This window comes from Oryctolagus cuniculus, chromosome 1 (assembly GCF_051225735.1).
Source record: "Oryctolagus cuniculus isolate XC-2025 breed Fujian yellow rabbit chromosome 1, ASM5122573v1, whole genome shotgun sequence".
Taxonomy (NCBI): domain Eukaryota; kingdom Metazoa; phylum Chordata; class Mammalia; order Lagomorpha; family Leporidae; genus Oryctolagus; species Oryctolagus cuniculus.
Window position 1 is genome coordinate 137981015 of NC_142867.1, and position 19649 is coordinate 138000663.

General features: G+C 48.2%; 1 protein-coding gene across 6 annotated transcripts in view; it reads right to left on the minus strand.

The window, feature by feature from the left end:
• SHC3 (SHC adaptor protein 3) overlaps positions 1-19649 on the minus strand; it is a 182763-nt gene that overhangs the window by 114011 nt on the left and 49103 nt on the right. For 4 of the 6 annotated variants that reach the window (XM_089315808.1, XM_089315803.1, XM_089315802.1 and 1 more), the window contains 2 exons: positions 18623-18693; positions 12401-12481 (listed from right to left, as the gene is read on the minus strand). In XM_089315808.1, coding sequence (XP_089171934.1) covers positions 12401-12481; positions 18623-18693 — 152 coding nt within the window. The remainder of the gene's footprint in view (positions 1-12400; positions 12482-18622; positions 18694-19649) is intronic. The other 2 variants (XM_089315805.1, XM_089315813.1) reach the window with 1 other exon arrangement.

Below are 19649 nucleotides of genomic sequence, written 5' to 3' on the forward strand. Positions count from 1 at the left end.
ATTCCACACCAAAAATATATAAAAAAAAAAAAAAGGAAAGCCATAGACAAATATCCCTGATGAGCTTTGATGCAAGAATTCTCGGCAAAATTCTAGCAAATTTAATCCTATAAACACATCAAAAATATCATCCACTCACACCCAGAAGGATTTATCCCAGGTTTGCAGAGATGGTGCAACATATGCGCATCAACAAATGTGATAACCAAATCAACAAAATGAAGGGTAAAAACCATATGACTATCTCAAGAGAAGCATTTGATAAAACACAGCATCGATCCCGCGCCACAGCTCACTAGGCTAATCCTCCGCCTTGCGGCGCCAGCACACCGGGTTCTAGTCCCGGTCGGGGCGCCGGATTCTGTCCCGGCTGCCCCTCTTCCAGGCCAGCTCTCTGCTGTGGCCCGGGAGTGCAACGGCAAAGGAAGACCTTTCTCTCTCTCTCTCTCTCTCACTGTCCATTCTGCCAAAAAAAAAAAAAACAAAAAAAACAAAAAAAAAACAAAACCACAGCATCCTTAAAATGTAGGTACAGAAGGAACATATGTTAGCACAGTCAAGGCAATATATGACAAACCCACAGCCTGCATCATGTCAAACGGGAGACAAGCTGGAAACATTTCCTCTAAGACCCAGAACCAGACCAACATGCTCAGACTATTATTCAATATAGTTCTTGAAGTTTTAGCCAGAGCCATTAGGCAAGAAAAATAAATTCAAGGGAATATAAATTGGAAAGGATGATGCCAAATTACCCTTGTTTGCAGAGGACGAGATCCTGTGTACAGGGGAACCAAAATACTCCACTAAGAGATCATTAAAACTCATAGGGAATTTGGCAAAGTTGCATGATGTAAAATCAACTCACACACATCAATAGCGTTCACATACACCAACAATGGTCTGGCTGAGAAAGAACTTGTAAGATCAGTACAATTTACTATAGCTACAAAAAAAATGTAAATACCTTGGGGAAAATGTAACCAAGGATGTGAAAGAACTCAACAAGGAAAATTACAAAAGATTAATGAAAGAAACAGAAGACTCAAGAAAATGGGAAAATCTTCCATGTCCATGGATTGGAAGAATTAATATCATAAATGTCCGTACTATCCAAAGGAATTTACAGATTCAGTGTAATTGCCATCAAAATGCCAAGGACACTCTTCACAGATCTATAAAAAAATTCCTAAAATTCATATGGAAACTCCAAAGACTCAAAGTCAAAGCAATCTTAAACAATAAACACAAAGCCAGAGGCATCACAATACAAGATTTCAAGAAATATTATGGGGGGTGCTGGCACAGAAGACACGTAGGCCAACGGAACAGAATAGAAACCCCAGAAACGAGTCCACACATCCATAACCAACTATTTGACAACCAAGCTAAAATCAATCCCTGGAGGAAGAACAGTCTCTTCAACAAACGGTGCTAAAAAAATTGGATCCACACATGCGGAAGCATGAAACAAGACTCCCTACCTTGCACCTTATACAGAAACCAACTCACAGTGGATCAATGATCTAAACCTAAGACCTGACGCCATGACATTACTAGAGGAAATCATAGGGGAAACTCTGCAAGACATCAGCCTATGCAAAAACTTCTTAGATAAGACCCCAGAAGCACGGGCAGTAAAAGCAAACAATGGGACTACATCAAGCTCGGATGCCTGTGCACAGCACAGGAAACAACAAGGTGAAGAGGCAACCGAAAGAATGGGAGAAAATACTTGCAAACGATGCACCTGATAAAGGTTCACTATCCAGAATAAGTCAGGAGCTCAAGAAACTCCACAACAACGAAACTAACAATCCAGGTAAGAAACTGGCAAAGGATAGGAGGAGGCTTTTTTTTTTTTTTTTTTTTTTTTTTTTTTTTTTGACAGGCAGAGTGGACAGTGAGAGAGAGAGAGAGACAGAGAGAAAGGTCTTCCTTTGCCATTGGTTCACCCTCCAATGGCCGCTGCGGCGGGTGCACCATGCTGATCCGATGGCAGGAGCCAGGTGCTTCTCCTGGTCTCCCATTGGGTGCAGGGCCCAAGCACTTGGGCCATCCTCCACTGCACTCCCTGGCCACAGCAGAGAGCTGGCCTGGAAGAGGGGCAACCGGGACAGAATCCAGCGCCCCGACAGGGACTAGAACCTAGGGTGCCGGCGCCGCAAGGCGGAAGATTAGCCTAGTGAGCCGCGGCGCTGGCCAGAAGAGGCATTTTTCAAAGAAGAAAATACAAATGGCCAACAGACAACTGAAGAAATGCTCAGGATCACCAGTCATCAGGGAAATGCGAATGAAAACCACAGTGAGATATCAGCTCACCCCCGTTAGAATGGCTCTCATCCAAAAATTAAAAAATAGCAAGTGCTTGTGAGGATGTCAAGAAAAAGGTGCCCGAATACACTCTGGTGGGAATGCAAATTGGTACAACTATTATGATAAACAGTACGATGATTCCTCTGAAAACCGAAAATAGATCTACCATATGACTCAGCAATCCCAGTGCTGGAAAAATATCCGAAGGAAATGAAATCAGAGTATGAAAAGTTACTTGCACTCCCACATTTATAGCAGCTCAATGCACAATAGCTAAGATATGGAGCCACCCATCAAGTCCATCAAGTGCTGATTAGGTAAAGAACATTTGGTGTACATATGCACTACAGAATATTACTCAGCCATAAAAAAGAATAAAATGCTAACATTTGCAAGAAAATGGTTGCAACTGGAGATCATTATGCTAAGTGAAATAAGCCAGACCCATAAACACAAATATCACATATTTTCTCTTCTTTGTGAAAGTTAACAGAGGTAGGGGAAGACAAAAAACGAGTGGCTGTCATGTAATTTGATTTTTAGTTACAAATGTTGCTTCACAGAATCATGCTGTATAAATGACAAGATATTCTTTCCCCTCATTAAAAGAGAAAGAAATGGAGAGCAATAGTGAGGACTTTTGGAACACTAACAACATTTTGTTCTTAATTTGGGTATTGGATGAGAGTGATCAGAGGATATTTATATATATTTATCTGCATGTTTTGGTATGTTTCAATGAAATATTTAAATTTTTTTCAAAGATTTTTTATTTATTTATTTATTTGACAGGTAGAGTTACAGAGAGAAAGGTCTTCCCTCCATTGGTTCACCCCCCAAATGGCCACCACGGCCGGTGCTGCGCCGATCCGAAGCCAGGAGCCAGGTGCTTCCTCCTGGTCTCCCATGGGGTGCAGGGCCCAAGCACTTGGGCCATCCTCCACTGCACTCCTGGGCCACAGCAGAGAGCTGGCCTGGAAGAGGAGCAACCGGGACCAGAATCCAGTGCCAATATGGGATGCCGGTGCCACAGGCAGAGGATAACCAAGTGAGCCACAGCGACAGACCCTGAAATATTTAAATTTTAAAAATAAAATTAGTAAAAATAAAAATAGCTGTGAAAGGGTACATCCTTGCCTTGTTCCCTGTCCCACAAAGGAAACGTTCAGTTCTCACCTTCGCTGTGAATGGCTGCGTGTGGATGCCTTGTTATCAGACTGAGAAAGTTTCCTTCTATTCCTGATGCTCTGAAAGTTTCTATCATGAATTTGTTGTTGAGTTTTGTCAAAGGTTTTTCCTGCATCAGCTGAGATTTTTATACAATTTTTCTTTCTCAGTCTGCTCATATGGGGAATTACATTGATTTACTTAATGTTGGCCAATACCCCAAACTTTGGAAAACCCTTCCAGAATGTGATGTCTTACCTTTTTGAAATATTGTGCAACCAATTTGTGAAAATCTTACTAGAGTTTTGTGTCTGTGTTCATAAGTTTTCTTGTAATACTTGTGTCTGGTTTTAGTATCAGGGTTTCACCATCCTCATAAAATGAATAGGAGAGTGCTTCCTTCTTTTTTGGAAAACATTGTGCAGACTAGGTAGAACTCACCAGTGAAACCACTGGGCCCTGAAATTTTCTCTGTGGAAAGGGCTTTATTTTTTAATATGGACTGAATTTCTTAAATAGACATAGCCTATTCAGAATATTTATTTTATTTTTCAAAGATTTTGGTCTATTCCATCTATTTTTCAGATGTATTTGTTTTAACTTGTATTTATTTATTTTAATTTTTATTTCAAAGTGAGAGAGAAGAGAGATCTCCCATGTGCTGGCTCACTCCTCAAATGCTGCTACAGCCAGGGCTGGGCCAAGCTGAAGGCAGGAGCCCAGAACTCAATCTGGGTCTCCCACACGGATGTCAGGGACTCAGCTACTTAACTGCTGCCTCCCAGGATGCACTCTAGCAGGAAAGTGGAATTGGGAGCGGTGCCAAGCCTTGAACCAGGCACCCGGATACAGCATGCAGACACTCCTAGTGCTCTTACTCACTGCACCAAATACCTACCCCAAGTTGTCAAAGTTATTGGCATAAAGGTGCTCATAATATCCCTATTACTCTCTCCATGTCTATAGTTCTATAGAAATATGTACCTGTCTTCATTCCTGACATTGGTCATTTGAACTTTGTCTTTTGTTGATCAGTTTGAACAGTAATTTATAGGTATTGTGGCATAACAGGTAAAGCCACCACCTACAATGCCAGCATCCCATGTGGGCACTTTTTCATGTCCCAGCTGCTGCACTGCCAATCCAGCTCCATGCTAATGGCCTGCGAAAGCAGCAGAAGATGGCCCAAGGGCTTGGGTCCCTGCCACCCGGAAGAAACTCTGGGCTCCTGGCTTTGGCCTGGCCCAGCCCTGAGCGTTGCAGCAACTGGGGAGTGAACCAGCGGAAGTACCTGTAGATAGAAAATCTCTCTCTCTCTCTCTCTCTCTCCCCCTCCCCCTGCTCCCCCCGCCAGTAAGTCTTTCAAATAAATAAGCAAATAAATCTTTTTAAAAATAAATAAGTAGTAATTTACCAATGCTAGTGATCTTTTTGAAAAAAAAAAAAAACTTTTCATTTCAAATATTTTCATTTACTTTCTGACTTCCAATGCTCATGGAATTGCCTAAAGGACAATAAAAATTTCAGGAAAAAAATAGTAATGATCTGAGATAAGAAATGATTCAATAATATCCAGACCCCAAATGAAGAAATTGTTAGGCATACCTTTTTATATGGCTTATACTTCCCTTTCAGCAGATGTACAAGGGCTGCAATGACATAAACCTGTGTACACAGCTTTTTTAGCATTTATAACTTTATTTCAAGTACTATGAAAGCATCGTGTCACGTTTCAATAGGCGGTGGTTTTTTAGCAGTTATCAAATCATGAAGTGTTCCACGGCAGAGGGTATTTCAAAGCAGATGAAAGATGGTCTGTGTCTTTGAGCCAAGTACCACGTGCAAAGAGACAGAAGTCTCTAGGAATTCAGACCAAGCTGTCTTTCAATCTGTGGCTGGATATGCAGGCTCCAGGGCACTGACCAAGAGGATGGCAACAGGTGTTCAGTGTGGAGGCTGCAAAGGAAGCCCCAGGATGAGTGTTTGCAGTATAGGACTCTGAATGCCAAGAACTTCATCACAGTAGTCTTCAGATAACAGGTGGAAAGTGGAATTTACTGGGGAGTAATAGGTTTCAGGCATAAAGGAATATGTAGCAGGAACGAGAGAGAGAGGGAGAGAGAGACTAGGAAAATAGAGGGAGGGAAATCACTAACATGGCCTTCCAGGGACCATCAACGAGTGTCAGCAGTTGACCAAGGGAGAGGGATGAGAGAAACCCGATTGGAAGGGAGTTTTTCAACTCGGGAAGAAGGCGAGGGCTGTGCTGAACAGCCATGGTGACAGAGGGAGATGGGGCAGTACACAGGACGGGAGGCATGGCAGAGGCAGGGCTCGGGGCCCCCACTGCTTGAGGACTTGCAAGCTAGCCAGGAGGCCTATTCCAGCAGCTGCTGTTCATAGAGGCCCGGAGGTCGGAGCAAATCCACAGGTGGAGATCCGGACGTGTGACTTACAGACACGGATGTGATGACAATGAGAATACGACATTTCCCAACATGTCTGAACCCTCCCGTGCACAGGATAGTGAGTGAAGTGCCTGCCAGATACTAACTAGTTCTCAACCCTATGAAGGAGGTATCACAGCGGTTCCCACTGCACCTCCCAGATACCAAAGAACTTGAATCAGGGGCACCCGTCACAGCTGGAAAGGCGGAGAGCTCAGAACAAAACCCTGGCAATCCACAGGCAGACCTGCTAGAGAGAACGGATCCACCCTTGTGGGACGATCTACCGGGGAATAAGTGAGCGCAGAGAACCAGACGGGAAAGGAGCAGTCAGAAGGCTGCCCCGTGACACGAACGTGCTTCTGGCATGAGATTTTTAAATATGCATCCTCCAGATGGCCCTCAGAGACAGCCTGGGAATGAGTGCCACGGATTCGTGTCATGGATTCTATTTAAGCCATTCTCAGCCACCTAGTTATCTACATTCTCCGTTTTTAAAATTTCTGGATGAGTGGGATCACTTGGAGGAAAAAAAAAAGCAGGCTCATTTTCAAAGCTCCAGCTTCATAGATGGTAGCTGCAAATGGTTCAGAAGTTAAAAATAGAATTCTAGGACACTGGCTGTCAAAATGAGGTACCTGGGCCCGCAGCACTGGCATCTCCTGAAGGCATGTTGGAGAGTCAAACTGTCACACACACACACACACAGCCCTAGACCTGCCTGGCCAGAAGCTCTGGGGACAGGGCCCAGAAGCTGGGTGCTAAGAAGGCCTCCAGGTGATTCTGATGGTGTGCCAAAGTTCGAGAACCACTCCACTAGAAAATGAAATGATTTGGGTACCAACGATGGCAAAACATTGGCAGAAAATGAAAATGAAAGCTAAGTTAATGGGGCCGGTGCTGTGGCCTAGTGGGCTAAGCCTCCACCTGCAGCACCTGTATCCCATCTGGGCGCCTGTTCTAGTCCCGGCTGCTCCTCTTCCCATCCAACTCCTTGCCATGGCCTGGGAAAGCAGTAGAAGATGAACCAAGTGCTTGGGCCCCTGCATCCACATGGGAGACCCAGAAGAAGCTCCTGGCTCCTGGCTTCAGACTGGCCCAGCTCTGGCCATTGCAGCCATTTGGGGAGTGAACCAACGGATGGAAGACTTCTCTCTCTGTCTCTCCCTTTCTCTTTCTGTGACTCTACTTATCAAATAAATATTTTTTAAAAAGAAAATTAAAATTAAAAGCTAAGTTTATGTTAGTGCAAAAAATTGAAATCCATACATAGCTTTTTCATAATACACATTTTCCAATAATATTTTGAAGACCCTTGTGTGTTTACCAAATCTCTGAGGACCTTGTCCTGAGTCAGCCTCAGAGTACAGACCACTCCTGCCCCTTGCTCTGAGCAGCCTGCCTGGTTCTTTAAAAACTCACACTCCAGTGGAGCCCAAGTCAGGTGAGAGGTCCTTTCCCTCAGGTGTAACATGGTGGGGAAAACACACAGATCGGTTTCCTGTTCTGATCACCCAGAGGCATACGGCAGGACCCCTGGGGTCGCCAGGCCTCACCCTCACCCCCAGAAGCAGCATCTCCACGGGAGGGCACCCTCTGTTCCCCCAGCCATCAAGGAGACGTCTTCCCAAGCAGGCAGTCCCATCAGGAGCGAGAAAGAGCCAGCTTTCAGGCTTCCAAAGAAGTCGCGAAATGAACTAATCAACAGATTTGCCATTCTACGCGGTAAGCTCTGCAAAGTCCTCCACTTTCTCTGCTGAAGCTCTCAGACACCATGCATCCAGCCACCTGCTCCCACCAGCTTAAACTGTTTCCTCTGCATCTCACTAACATCTGACTCCTTCCAGCACTTGTCCTCCCTAACGGCATCCCCTGCCAGGTCACTGTCACCTTCATCGCCCTCCTGTGCCAGGGTCTGCTGTCCCCCACGCACTCCCAGTCAGCTGGGAGTCAGCCCCGGGGAAGATCTCCCCTTCAGGGTCCTCTGAGACACGTTTCCGTGCCCAGAGGCAACACGTGTCCCTGCCGCTGCAGACACACAGCTGCGCCAGAAGTCCACAGCAGCTGGCCACAGAGTGATGATGAGTTGGCTGCCCTGGCACAGGCTGTTAACCAGGGCTCAAAAACGCAGGGGAAGCGAGGACACAGAACGAAACACGGTCTGTTTCCCAGTGCCGGGGAAACGAGAGGCACAGAGTCTTATTCAGACGTTCAAGGTGAGCAGAGGAGGGTGGACCTCCCCTGAGCCTCTTGGAAAGAAAGATGGCACCTCATCCTTTCTCTCCAGCCAATCCACCTCACTCCTCCCACCCCTCCTCTCCCCTTCTCACCCCACCTCTGTCCAGACCGCCTACCTCTCCCCATTCTATCCCACCCTTCAACCTTTCCATAACGTATTCCTCCTAACTTTTGTTTTTGCCAAGAAGACCTTCATTTTGTTACATTTCCTTCTGGCACACAGCAACAAGGATGGAAGGGGGCAGGAGCGCGGGGGAGGGTGGCTTAGGCAGAGACCACCTGCTGTGTAGTTCACCCTCTTCCTAGACTTGTCCCTTCAACCCAGCAGGTGCCAAGGGCCTTGGCATCTGTTCATTTCCTTCAAGTTCATTTCCCTCATACTTCGAGGACATCACACCACTGTGACCAGGAAATGCCCTTTGCTTAACACAATTTCCATCCTCCAAGTGGCGTCCACCTGCTCAGCCTCCCCATGGGACTTCTCCTTACACATGGCTTTCTGAAGGATGCAAACCCGTTTCGCAAGTCCAGGTTGAACATCCTTTATCCAAAGTGCTTGGGGCCAGAGTGCTTTGGATTTCAGACTTGGGAATTTTTGCATATCCATAGTGACATATCTGAGACATGGGACCTACGCCTTAGCACAAAATTCATTTACGGTTCATAGGCACCTCATGTACATAGTCTGAAGGTAATTTATACAACATATGTAGTGATTTTTGTGCATGAAACAAAGCTTCATGGTATAGAAATTCCTACTCGTGGCTTCATGCAAGTGCTCAGATTTGGAGTTTGGATTTTCGGACCAGGGATCCTCAAGCTGCAGCAGCAGAATGGACTACTGAAGAGTTAAAATTGTATATGTGCAGGTGTAAAAAGTTAAGCTTAAACTTACAGGTTTAAACCTTCCTGGTGTAGCTGTAAAAATAAGACAGAGTGAAGTAGCACCTTGACAGTAGGGACTCCATTTTGGAGCACTTGAGACTCCATTCTGGAAAAGCACCCACCACCGTGAGACTCTGGTCTGAAACTATGATCTCAAATAGTCGGACAATAGCAGTGCACTGCATCACGCTTGGCAGAGCACAAAAACCCCCCAGCATGATTGCTCAAGCTTAAAAGTAAAAAGGTTGCACCTGGGTTACCTGGGCTAGTAATGAAGATGTGATTTGTCTATGTCTTAAGATCATAATTGCTGATTGTAAGATTTTGGCAACCGCTTAGCAACCGTGCATTCCCCCCCACTTCCCGATTTTGCGGTTTTTGCCTTTATAAACCCTATGCTGTAGTTCCTCGCTGCTCCTCTGTTCTTGTATGTTCAGAGAGCCCCAACATGTTGGATCAATAAATCTTTAACCCTTTGCTGGTTGCATGAGAGAAAGTCTCTTGGAGTTGTTCCTCAGGTGGTGGGCATTTTCGGACCCTAACACTACACGTGACTTTCAGCTCTGGATTCAGACTGCTCTGTAAAACCTCAGCTTTGCTGTGTTCTAGCCATGCAGTCTCAGACAATTTGTGCAAAATCCCCAATGCTCAGTTTTCTCACCCTCCAATGCACCCAACCTGTCTCCCAGGTTACTGAGAGAAGACACCATGCACCCTCCTCAGTGTCCGAAATGACTATGCTGAATGATACGACATGGCTCTTTTGGTTCCCCTTCATAGACTACTTATGTTGAGCTCTGTAGATTGACCTCCCTCTCCCCACTTATGTAGCACTGTTCTCTGTATTTAAACAGTGCTGGACATGGCATACACTCGATAAACACGTGTTGAATGAATGGATGACATGCTTAGTGCAGTGCCTGCAACACAGAAGAGGCTTGACATCGGTGCCGTCAGAGCAGCAGCAAAGCCAGGGCATGCAATGATATTGCAGGAAACATTGGTTCAAGTGAAAATGAATGCCTGCTCATCAAATATTTTCACCAACTTCAGTGTGTTGCAAGCTCTCTTATTTCGAAAAAAAAAAAAATGCCCTGGATTGAGTCGGTTGCCATTCATAATTGTCATCTATCCATCAGCAACTGATGGATGTTTTCAAATGTGGAAATGTATGAAGAGTCCATACCAAAGTGAGATTGATGATAATAACCCTATCTGGATTTTCCCAGTACCTGGCTGTTCTCGTTTCTAAGCCTCCCAGTGAGCCTGTACGTAGGGGTTCTGCACCTGGTCCCCGAATGAGGGCCGCCCTGGCCCTAAGCAGTGTGACAGTGTGTGTCTCTCAGTGGTCTGTGCTGTGCTGGTACCCCGGGTCCTGGTCCTTACCCACTGGATAAGGATGCTTGCCTGGTGTCTACCGTCCCAGCTCCAAGGGGTCAGAGCCTACTGTTCAAAGACTGGACCAAGACAGCTGTTCAGAGGAACCTCAGCCAAGACGTACAGGTGAAGGAGACAGACACTGGGTGCCTTCAGCCAGAGCCATCAGCTGGGAGCGCTGGCCACTCTGAGCCACGTGATCAGACCCTAAACATGACCGCTGTCCCCTGAGTGGCCGTGTCTGGCCTCCACCACTCTCAGAGTAGCTTCTCCAGCTTTCGCAGCTGGCTCAGCCTGGCCCCAACGAGCCAGAGAGCACTGAGGGGAGGCAGTTGGTGGGCAGACACCCAGTGTCCCCTCAACGGGTCTGTGAGGTTGAGCCCAGCACCCACACCCTGCACAGAAGGTCCGTCCACTGCTCCTCTGGGACCCCTTGGATAACCTCTCTGGGGAGCAGGGAGGGGCTCAAACTGAGACTCCTGCCCCTGGGGTCTTCCCTCCACCACAGCTGTCCCAGACATTCCCACGGCCGTGTGCTGCTTAACCTCACAAACTAATACACCTCTAGTAACTTGCATTATGCTTGAGGGACTGAACACAAAAACAGAACAGGGTGAGGCCTGGAGGAAGCACAGCCTGCGAGGCTCGGGCCAGACCCCGATGGGCACAGACTGTCTCTGATCCTTCCCTGAGCGGGCTCAGGCCCTGCCCTTGGGCAGGCATTTGAGTCGTCGCCCAGGGAGGACAGGCAGAGTTGATTCACCACAGCATTTCAGGAGTGGCTCTGCTCACAATGCAGGCACCTGTGACCTGCCCTGAGGACCCGGTCCGGGTGTTAGCAATTACCCAGTCCTATGCCTCCTTCAGTTTGACAGAGACAATCACCCTGGCCTAAATGTAGCCTCTTCTGAGAAGTCTTCCTGGACTCACTCAGGCCCATAAGGACTCTCCCCTGTGTTTCCGTGACAGTCTGCACACACCAGCAGTGGATGCATATCCATTGCCTTGCTACTCTAGGTCTCTCTCTTGCACGGTGGCCCCCTGGAGACCTGGAATCCTAGCAACCCCTGGGTCTAGCACATTGCTGCACACCCGGATACAACAATTACTGTAGCTGCTATCTGCCCTGGAGTAGTAACAACACACGGGTGAGTTCTAGTGCACACACGTGCAGGTGCCCTGGTGTTTCAAACAATTCTAAGCTGCAGAAACACTAAGCCTCTTCCCAGCCAGGCAGGCCTCGCCCCTCTGCAGGGCCAGGACAGGGAGGAAGAAGCTCAGTCACAAAATGCATTTAGAATAAGCACCTTTAGAATGAGCCCCTAGGGCTGAAATTGAACCCCCGCCACTCCGGCACAGGGGCGAGAGAGGGATTATCCATGTCGGAGTTCTCCTTTCTGGCTCTGAAATCCAGTCAGCCTCCGACAGTCTGTAGAGAAGGCTTTGCTCCTTTCCCTGGCACATCTACCCTAAGTCGACACTGGCAGTGTTTATTTTGGAGGAAAGAAGGAATCCTGGAATATCAGATCTACAGATCAGGGTCGCTGTCAGACCTGAGGAAGACCGGGTGCTAAGGTCGGCTCTGTGTTCTACACCTTGTGCCTGGAGGTGGGGACGCGGGGGGAGGAGGGGTGTACAGGTGTACATCTTGACACCACTGCTGTGCTGGATTACCAAAAACAGAGCCTCTCAGAGTCACGACTCCTGGGCTGGGCGAGCGAGAAGTCACCCTCACCCTAACACGATGCCCTCCAGGAGCACACGGCGCCAGCAGCCAATCCCTGCCATGTGGTACAGTTCATACTGCCTACTCAAAAAGGAAGTAATGGCCACAAAGCCTGAACCAAAGATATCCAGACCCCCACTGCCCCAAGGTGTCTCCCTCCTGCAACTGGGCAGGTGCAGTCACACCTTCATGGCATTCCAGAGACTTCTGAAGCTTCCTAGGTTCCGAGGGGCCCTGGTCTTACCTGTCCTTCATCCTCTTCATCCATCTTCTGGTCCACACACCTTCTGCAGCCGTAGTGATGGCCTGAGAATAGGAAAATCCTCTACAAATAATGCAAATGTCTTGTTAGTAAGTGTGGTCTTTCCTAACACGGCACAGCATGCACTGTTGGATGGCCAAGGAACCTGGGTGCAAACACCCACGCGGCACAGAAGTGCCTGCGGCGAGATGACAGCGGTGTCGGCAGAAGCTCGCAGGTGGGAGCAGACCCAGCACACAGCCTGGCCAAGCTGTCTCCTGCAGGAAGTCAGACGAGGGTGCACAGCAGTCTCAGGGAAGGCGCTCATTCCCATGAGAGCAGGCGCCGAGGGGTTGGGGCAGAGCGCACACAGACGAGGGTGCCCACGACGGGGTGGAGCAGAAGGGCCGTGTGTGCAGGTTTTCCCCTGGGGCTGCTTCTTCCTCAGAGCCTTTTCATACTGTGGGAAGCCATGGCTGAGCTGCGCCAGGCCTCCCGGTAGACTCTTAGGAGAAGAGAGGGTGGACGGAGTCGTGAGCTGTGATGAGGCTTGTCCAGCTTGTCCCCCTCCAGGCTGAAAAGGACGCCCTGACACTGGCGGCAGAGGGAGCCTCCCCATGCTCGCCAGGCTGCGATTCTGCAAGTCAGACCTCTCCAAGTCTCTGCTCCCTTCTTCCTCAGTCCTCAGTGTCCGCAGACACAAAGTCCTGCAGCTACCGCAGTGCCTGGCACTTTCCGACCAGTGTCACCTGGTCCCAGGCCACCTTCTAACCCCAGTCCCTCGCAGGAAACGTCAGACGCAAATCACCCCCACTTCCCAGCCTTCTGACCGCTCACTCGCAGATGGTCGGTTCCTTGGTCCCTCGGCCTTGTTGCTTCAGTGTTGTGAGGGTGCCATGGCCAGCAGATGGTACAGGTACTATGAACTGAAACACACATGCACACATGTACACATGCACACACATGTACACATACACACCACACAGCACATATGCATACACACACGTACACACACACATATACACACTTGCACACACACATGGACATCCATGATGACAGTCTCCCAACATCACAGCCCACACAAGAGTGAGAACGAAAAGGAACTGGCTTTCCTAAAAGCAAGATGCTTGATTTTGGTTTTCAAACGAAAGGAGACTCAATGCATATCCCTGGAGAACTGTCACGACACCGCCGTCCAGGAGTGGGGTCCTCAGGAGAAGGTGCGGGGCGCTGGTCTCTAAGCCACGCCCACCCGTTGGAGCTGCACTGGTGGTGGCCTGTGTCAATCTAGGTCAAAGGTTTTAGGGCCATTGAAACTATGGGGACTTCCAAAGACAGGAAAAGCTTAAAGCTGATTCAATTGTTCACTCTGCAATTTGAAGAAGCAGGTGCACGCTGAGTCCTGGATGATGAAATCCGCCTGCCACCCACCCTAGAAGCGTGGCAGAAGCTCACGTAGCGAAGCGCACATGTCCTCAGGACTCGGGGTGGAATGGACCTGACATTGCCTAGCACATCCGGGCTGTGCAGGAAGTCAGCAGGATAAACACCCCAAATCCACATCAGGTGTTCGCGGTCATTGCTGGGGAAGGCCACGTCGCCAGGTGCTCTGGGTTTAACCGGAAGCAGATTTATTTACAGCTGTCCATGTTCTAGGAATGACTTGGGGTAGCTTAAATATCAGATAAAACTGGACATTGCAAACACAACTTAAAAAGTAGCCGAGGAAATCAAAGTACAGGGGATAGAAGGTCAGACCACAGAGGCATAGGAGGCAAGGCCACAAGGGCCTCCTGCACATCTGTAAGACCAGACCCCACCGGGCTGCACAGACCCTGTAGTTCGGCAGGTCAGATACTGCGGACAGCAGAGGGGAAGAGCACAGCCCCTCCATGGCCACTGCACATGCTCAGCTCCGGAGCATGGCCCCCACTCCAGAGCCCTCCTACGGGAACTACAACCACACAGCTCCCACCATCCCTCAGTGTGAGATGACAACCGCTCTCCCTGAGGCACACATAGGACAGCCAAACACGAGCCCACCACGGTGGCTGTTCAGCACTTGCAGCTACAACCACCAGCGTGGAAATCCGGCAGTCCAATTGGGATGGAAGCAGAAGTCTCCGACCGACCTCCAACTGAGGCCCCACCTCCACCAGGGTGACAACACCTCGTGCCCCGTCCCTGCACAGCAGGCTGAAATCCAGGTCACAGGCATGGGCAAGGGAGGAGGGCTGGTCCCTGTGGTCCACTGAGCAAGTGGGAGAAATTCTAGAATGGCCAAGCATCACTGTCCTCTACAGTGGGAGTTCTATGTAGCTTGGACATTGTAATATGCGTTGTGAATCTACAAGGGGGCAGTGTTATGTGCCGCACTTCAAAGCCACATTCAACTAGGGACGCCGTTAGCAGGCATGAGCTCAGGCCTGTCCCCGGTAAGGCTGTGCTGGCTGAGGCTCGTGGCCGAGGGCACACTGGGGAGGAAACTCTGCTGGCAGAAACTGCTTCTTTCGGTGTGTCTCTACTCCCAAGAAGGCTTGCACAAACAGTGCACTCCTTGAGTCAAGGCCAGACTTCTTACAGGCGGAAATCAGCAGAAGTGAGCTCCACAGCCAGGCTGTCTCCTCCGTGTGCTGGGCACGGATTCGCCAAGGTGTAGGGCACAGGCGACATGCAGCGGCTACCCTGACACTGATGACGTAATCAATGGCAACTTCATTTGCAGTGAGGCATCAGGAATCCGTGCCCAAGGTTTTTGAAAATACCACAAAAATTTAAACTCAGACGCCTGGAGCAGCGTAAAACTTAACCAACCCTGACAAAAAGACTCATGTCAGAGTCACCAGACTTCATCTAGGTATAATTTTTAAGTGACATCCAAAATTGAAAATAGCACCAACAAGCAGGTATATTATTGAAAACACATATTTTTCTGAAAATTATGGCTAGAGGGACTTTGGAAGCAAGATTTCCTTGTGTCCAAATAATATAACTTAATTTCAACATTCATTTCTCTACATCTTTCCAAGAATGTCCCTGGTATGTAAAGTCAATTGGTGGCAGAATTCAGGCTAGACGTGACTAACACTCAGTTACCACTGAGATCCTAGAAGCTCCACTGTGTGCCACTCCTACACGACACTGTGTGTCTTCTGCTCATGCTTGCAGAGGGCTCCCTTCTGCTGCTGACTTGTCCAAGTGTTTCTTTTGAGTGACCTCCAGGTGTTAAGTACCCGAAGCAACATGCCACAAAGGTCACAAGAGGCAGAAAGCATCAAGGCAACAAGCAAACACAATTTTCAAAAATTCTAACAGAACCCCAGACAATGGTGGTACAAGCAGAATTCAACATCAAGTTTCCGAAGTCCAACAATGGTGCTCAAGTTGTCCCGTTGCACTGCTTCCTTTCTGCACAAATCTTAAGGGAATCGGAACATTCCAACCTCCAACCCCAGCATGCCTTTCTCACCTGCTTTCTTCTACAATATTATTATTGCATCATCCCACTGGGGTTCTGCCCCAGGAAGCCCCAGAGCCATAGCCTCATCAAGTGGAAAACTGGAATTATCTACTGGTGCCTCCACTCCACTCTCATCTCCAAGGAGCAGGACCTTGTACGAGGCCCCCAACAATTTGCATATAAATCTTTGTCCTCAAGGCTGGGAGGCCTGGCAAAACAGCCCCTGTTGTCTAGTACATGGTGTGTACACAGCCAGCGAGAAATGCTCAATAAATGTAACAGGGAAACTTTGACATGAAATCATCTTGAAATTCTAACATCTGTAAATGGAGTTCAGGGAAAAAGAGCTACCGGTTCTCTCCTAATTGATTGCTATTCTTTTAGAAACAGCAGCTACTACACGTGAGAACATGAACAGAGTCATACAATGCCCACATTCCCCCAAGCACCGGCAAAGCGCTCGGCCCACAACAGTGGACTGTGTTTACCTTCTCATGAACAAAGCGGATGAACAGTTGACCACGGAACACAAACTTCTTTTAAATGCTGTTGCAGCAAAATACCACTTGTTTCCCATTTTCTACAAATATAAGGGGTCTTCAAAAAGTTCATGAGTGTTACGGAAAAAAATGTGATTTCAAAAGTAATTTGCACCAAAACAAACTTATCTTTTAAATCCATTTTCCATGCACTTTCTGAAGTCCCCTCATATGCTGGGGTGGATTCTCTCCTTCATGTAGTCATCAACGTTGGAACACTACCACCCGATGCAGCTCAAGCTGCTTTAGAGAAAAGCGAAACATCAACACTTTTGATCATGAACTTCCTTGGTCAGGAAGAAGAGGTGTCGTTATGGAGCTTAAATCAGAATTGAGGTGTGCACCTGACTTAGCAGCTAATTACCACCCATAATTGCTTCCTAAAGCTTGATCCTTAGACTGACTTGCTAAACCAAAAGGTGTGATTTGAGGTAGTAAGCAGGAGGTATTTTCTGAGGTCACTATTTAAATTAAGCAATTTTTGGGCCAGTGCTGTGGCATAGTGGGTAAAGCCACCACCTGCAGTACTAGCATCCTATACAGGCACTGGTTTGAGTCCTGGCCGCTCCACTTCAAATCCAGCTCTCTGCTATGGCCTGGGAAAGCAGAAGATGGCCCGCCCAAGTCCTTGGGCCCCTGCACCCGGGTGGTACACCTGAAAGAAGCTCCTGGCTCCTGGCTTTGCATCAGCGGCAGCTCTGACTATTGCAGCCATTTGAGGAGTGAACCAGCAGATGGAAGACCTCTCTCTCTCTCTCTCTCTCTCTCTCTCTGCCTCTGCCTCTCTGTATCTCTACCTTTCAAATAATAAAAAAAAAAAATCTTAAAATAAATAAATAGATTAAGCAATTTCACAGAGTAGGAGCAACTTAAACTTCTAATAGCCACAGAATGTAGCCATTTCATAGACTCCCTCCTGGCTGGCGCTGCAGCTCACTAGGCTAATCCTCTGCCTGTGGCGCCGGCACACCGGGTTCTAGTCCCGGTCGGGGTGCTGGATTCTGTCCCGGTTGCTCCTCTTCCAGGCCAGCTCTCTGCTGTGGCCCGGGAGTGCAGTGGAGGATGGCCCAAATGCTTGGGCCCTGCACCCCATGGGAGACCAGGAGAAGCACCTGGCTCCTGGCTTTGGATCAGCGCGGTGTGCCAGCCGCAGCAGTCATTGGAGGGTAAACCAACAGTAAAAGGAAGACCTTTCTCTCTGTCTCTCTCTCACTGTCCACTCTGCCTATCAGAAAAAAAAAAAAGTTAGACTCCCTCCACTTCTCTTCTTCAAAATGATTTGAAATTGACACTTTCCCAAAGACGCAAGCTCTACCAAGAACTATACACACAGTGCTAAAATGTGTTCTACAAGCAATGCTTAGATAGTGGCCCTCAAGAAGTTTAGAATCTAGTTGGTGATAGATAATAAACAAAACCAGGCCGGCTCCGCAGCTCACTAGGCTAATCCTCCACCTTGCAACGCCAGCACACCGGGTTCTAGTCCCAGTTGGGGCGCCGGATTCTGTCCCGGTTGCCCCTCTTCCAGGCCAGCTCTCTGCTGTGGCCAGGGAGTGCAGTGGAGGATGGCCCAGGTGCTTGGGCCCTGCACCCCATGGGAGACCAGGAGAAGTACCTGGCTCCTGCCTTCGGATCAGTGTGGTGCGCCGGCCGCAGCGTGCTGGCTGCAGCGGCCATTGAAGGGTGAACCAACGGTAAAGGAAGACCTTTCTCTCTGTCTCTCTCTCTCACTGTCCACTCTGCCTGTCCAAAAAAAAAAAAAAACCTATTCAAAAGCACTGACACCTTGAAGAACTGGTCCACCTGCTAAATGACCTATTTCCATGAATATTTCCAACTCCAGTTCTATGCATTCTCGGTGTGTACTGCTGGAAATTCTCACTTCACATCTTCTCTTTTGTAAAAAGAATATGGTTCGGTTGATTTTGAAGTATCAGGCTCATGTGAGAGTTTCATGCATTCAAAAAACAAACATAAGCACTGCGGTCGCTTGATTATATAAAGAGCTTGGAAGGGCACAGTGTCCTTCGAGATGCTCCTGCTGCGTGCATGTCACAGACAGACGAGCAAGCCAATGTCAGACACAGTGAGTCCTGACTCACTGCCACCAAGCACCGCCACTCCAATGGGCAAGGTTTCCTTCTGGAAATGTCTGGGCGATTAGAGATCTGAGATCTTCCCCTTCTAAAGTAAAATCGCAGGAGTTCATGTTCAAGGGGGTCTTACCTGGTAATCTGTGTTCTTGTACTGAAGTCAAGAGACCGCATAGAGCGTAGAACTTCAATGCAGCCCAAGTACTGCAAGGGGAAAAAATGGAAAGCATGAGCCCTGGGAACTGAGAGGCTTCCATCACACTTTACATGCTAGGATGAAGCTTCTGTCCTTTTTTTTTTTTTTTTTTTTTTTTAAGAAATAACCCAGGAGCAGGTGTGTAGGGTGCAGAGGTAAGATGCTGCTTGGGACACCTGCATTCCATATCACAGGGTCTGAATCTCAGCTCCATTCCAGCTTCCTGTCACATGAGCAGGGACCTGGATCAGAGCAACCAGGATTGGAACCAGCACCCATATGGGGTGTCAGTGTCGCAGGCAGCGGCTTAACCCACTGTGTCACAACAACGATCCACCAAAGAAATTTATAAGAACCAATAGCCCTGGCCGGGGCCACGGCTCACTAGACTAATCCTCCGCCTGCGGCGCCAGCACACCGGGTTCTAGTCCCAGTCGGGGCGCTGGATTCTGTCCCGGTTGCCCCTCTTCCAGGCCAGCTCTCTGCTGTGGCCAGGGAGTGCAGTGGAGGATGGCCCAAGGACCTGCACCCACATGGGAGACCAGGAGAAGCACCTGGCTCCTGCCATCGGATCAGCGCGGTGTCCTGGCCGCAGCATGCCGGCCTTGGCGGCCATTGGAGGGTGAACCAATGGCAAAGGAAGACCTTTCTCTCTCTCTCTCTCTCTCTCTCACTGTCCACTCTGCCTGTCAAAAATTAAAAAAAAAGAACCAATAGCCCACATCCATAAGAAAATATCCTGAGTGCTTAGATTGACTTCTCTAAAACTCATTAGTAAATTCATTTTATAACCATTTATTGAGGTATGATACACACTGTTAAATGCAGCCATCTCAAATGTTTATTTCAATGAGTAATTATTTAATTATTTCAATGATGATTTAAACATGTGTTTGCCATGGACCACAATTTCTAGTTATTTCTAGTTCTTTATAGGTTTATAGGTTCTATTTATTTCTAGTTC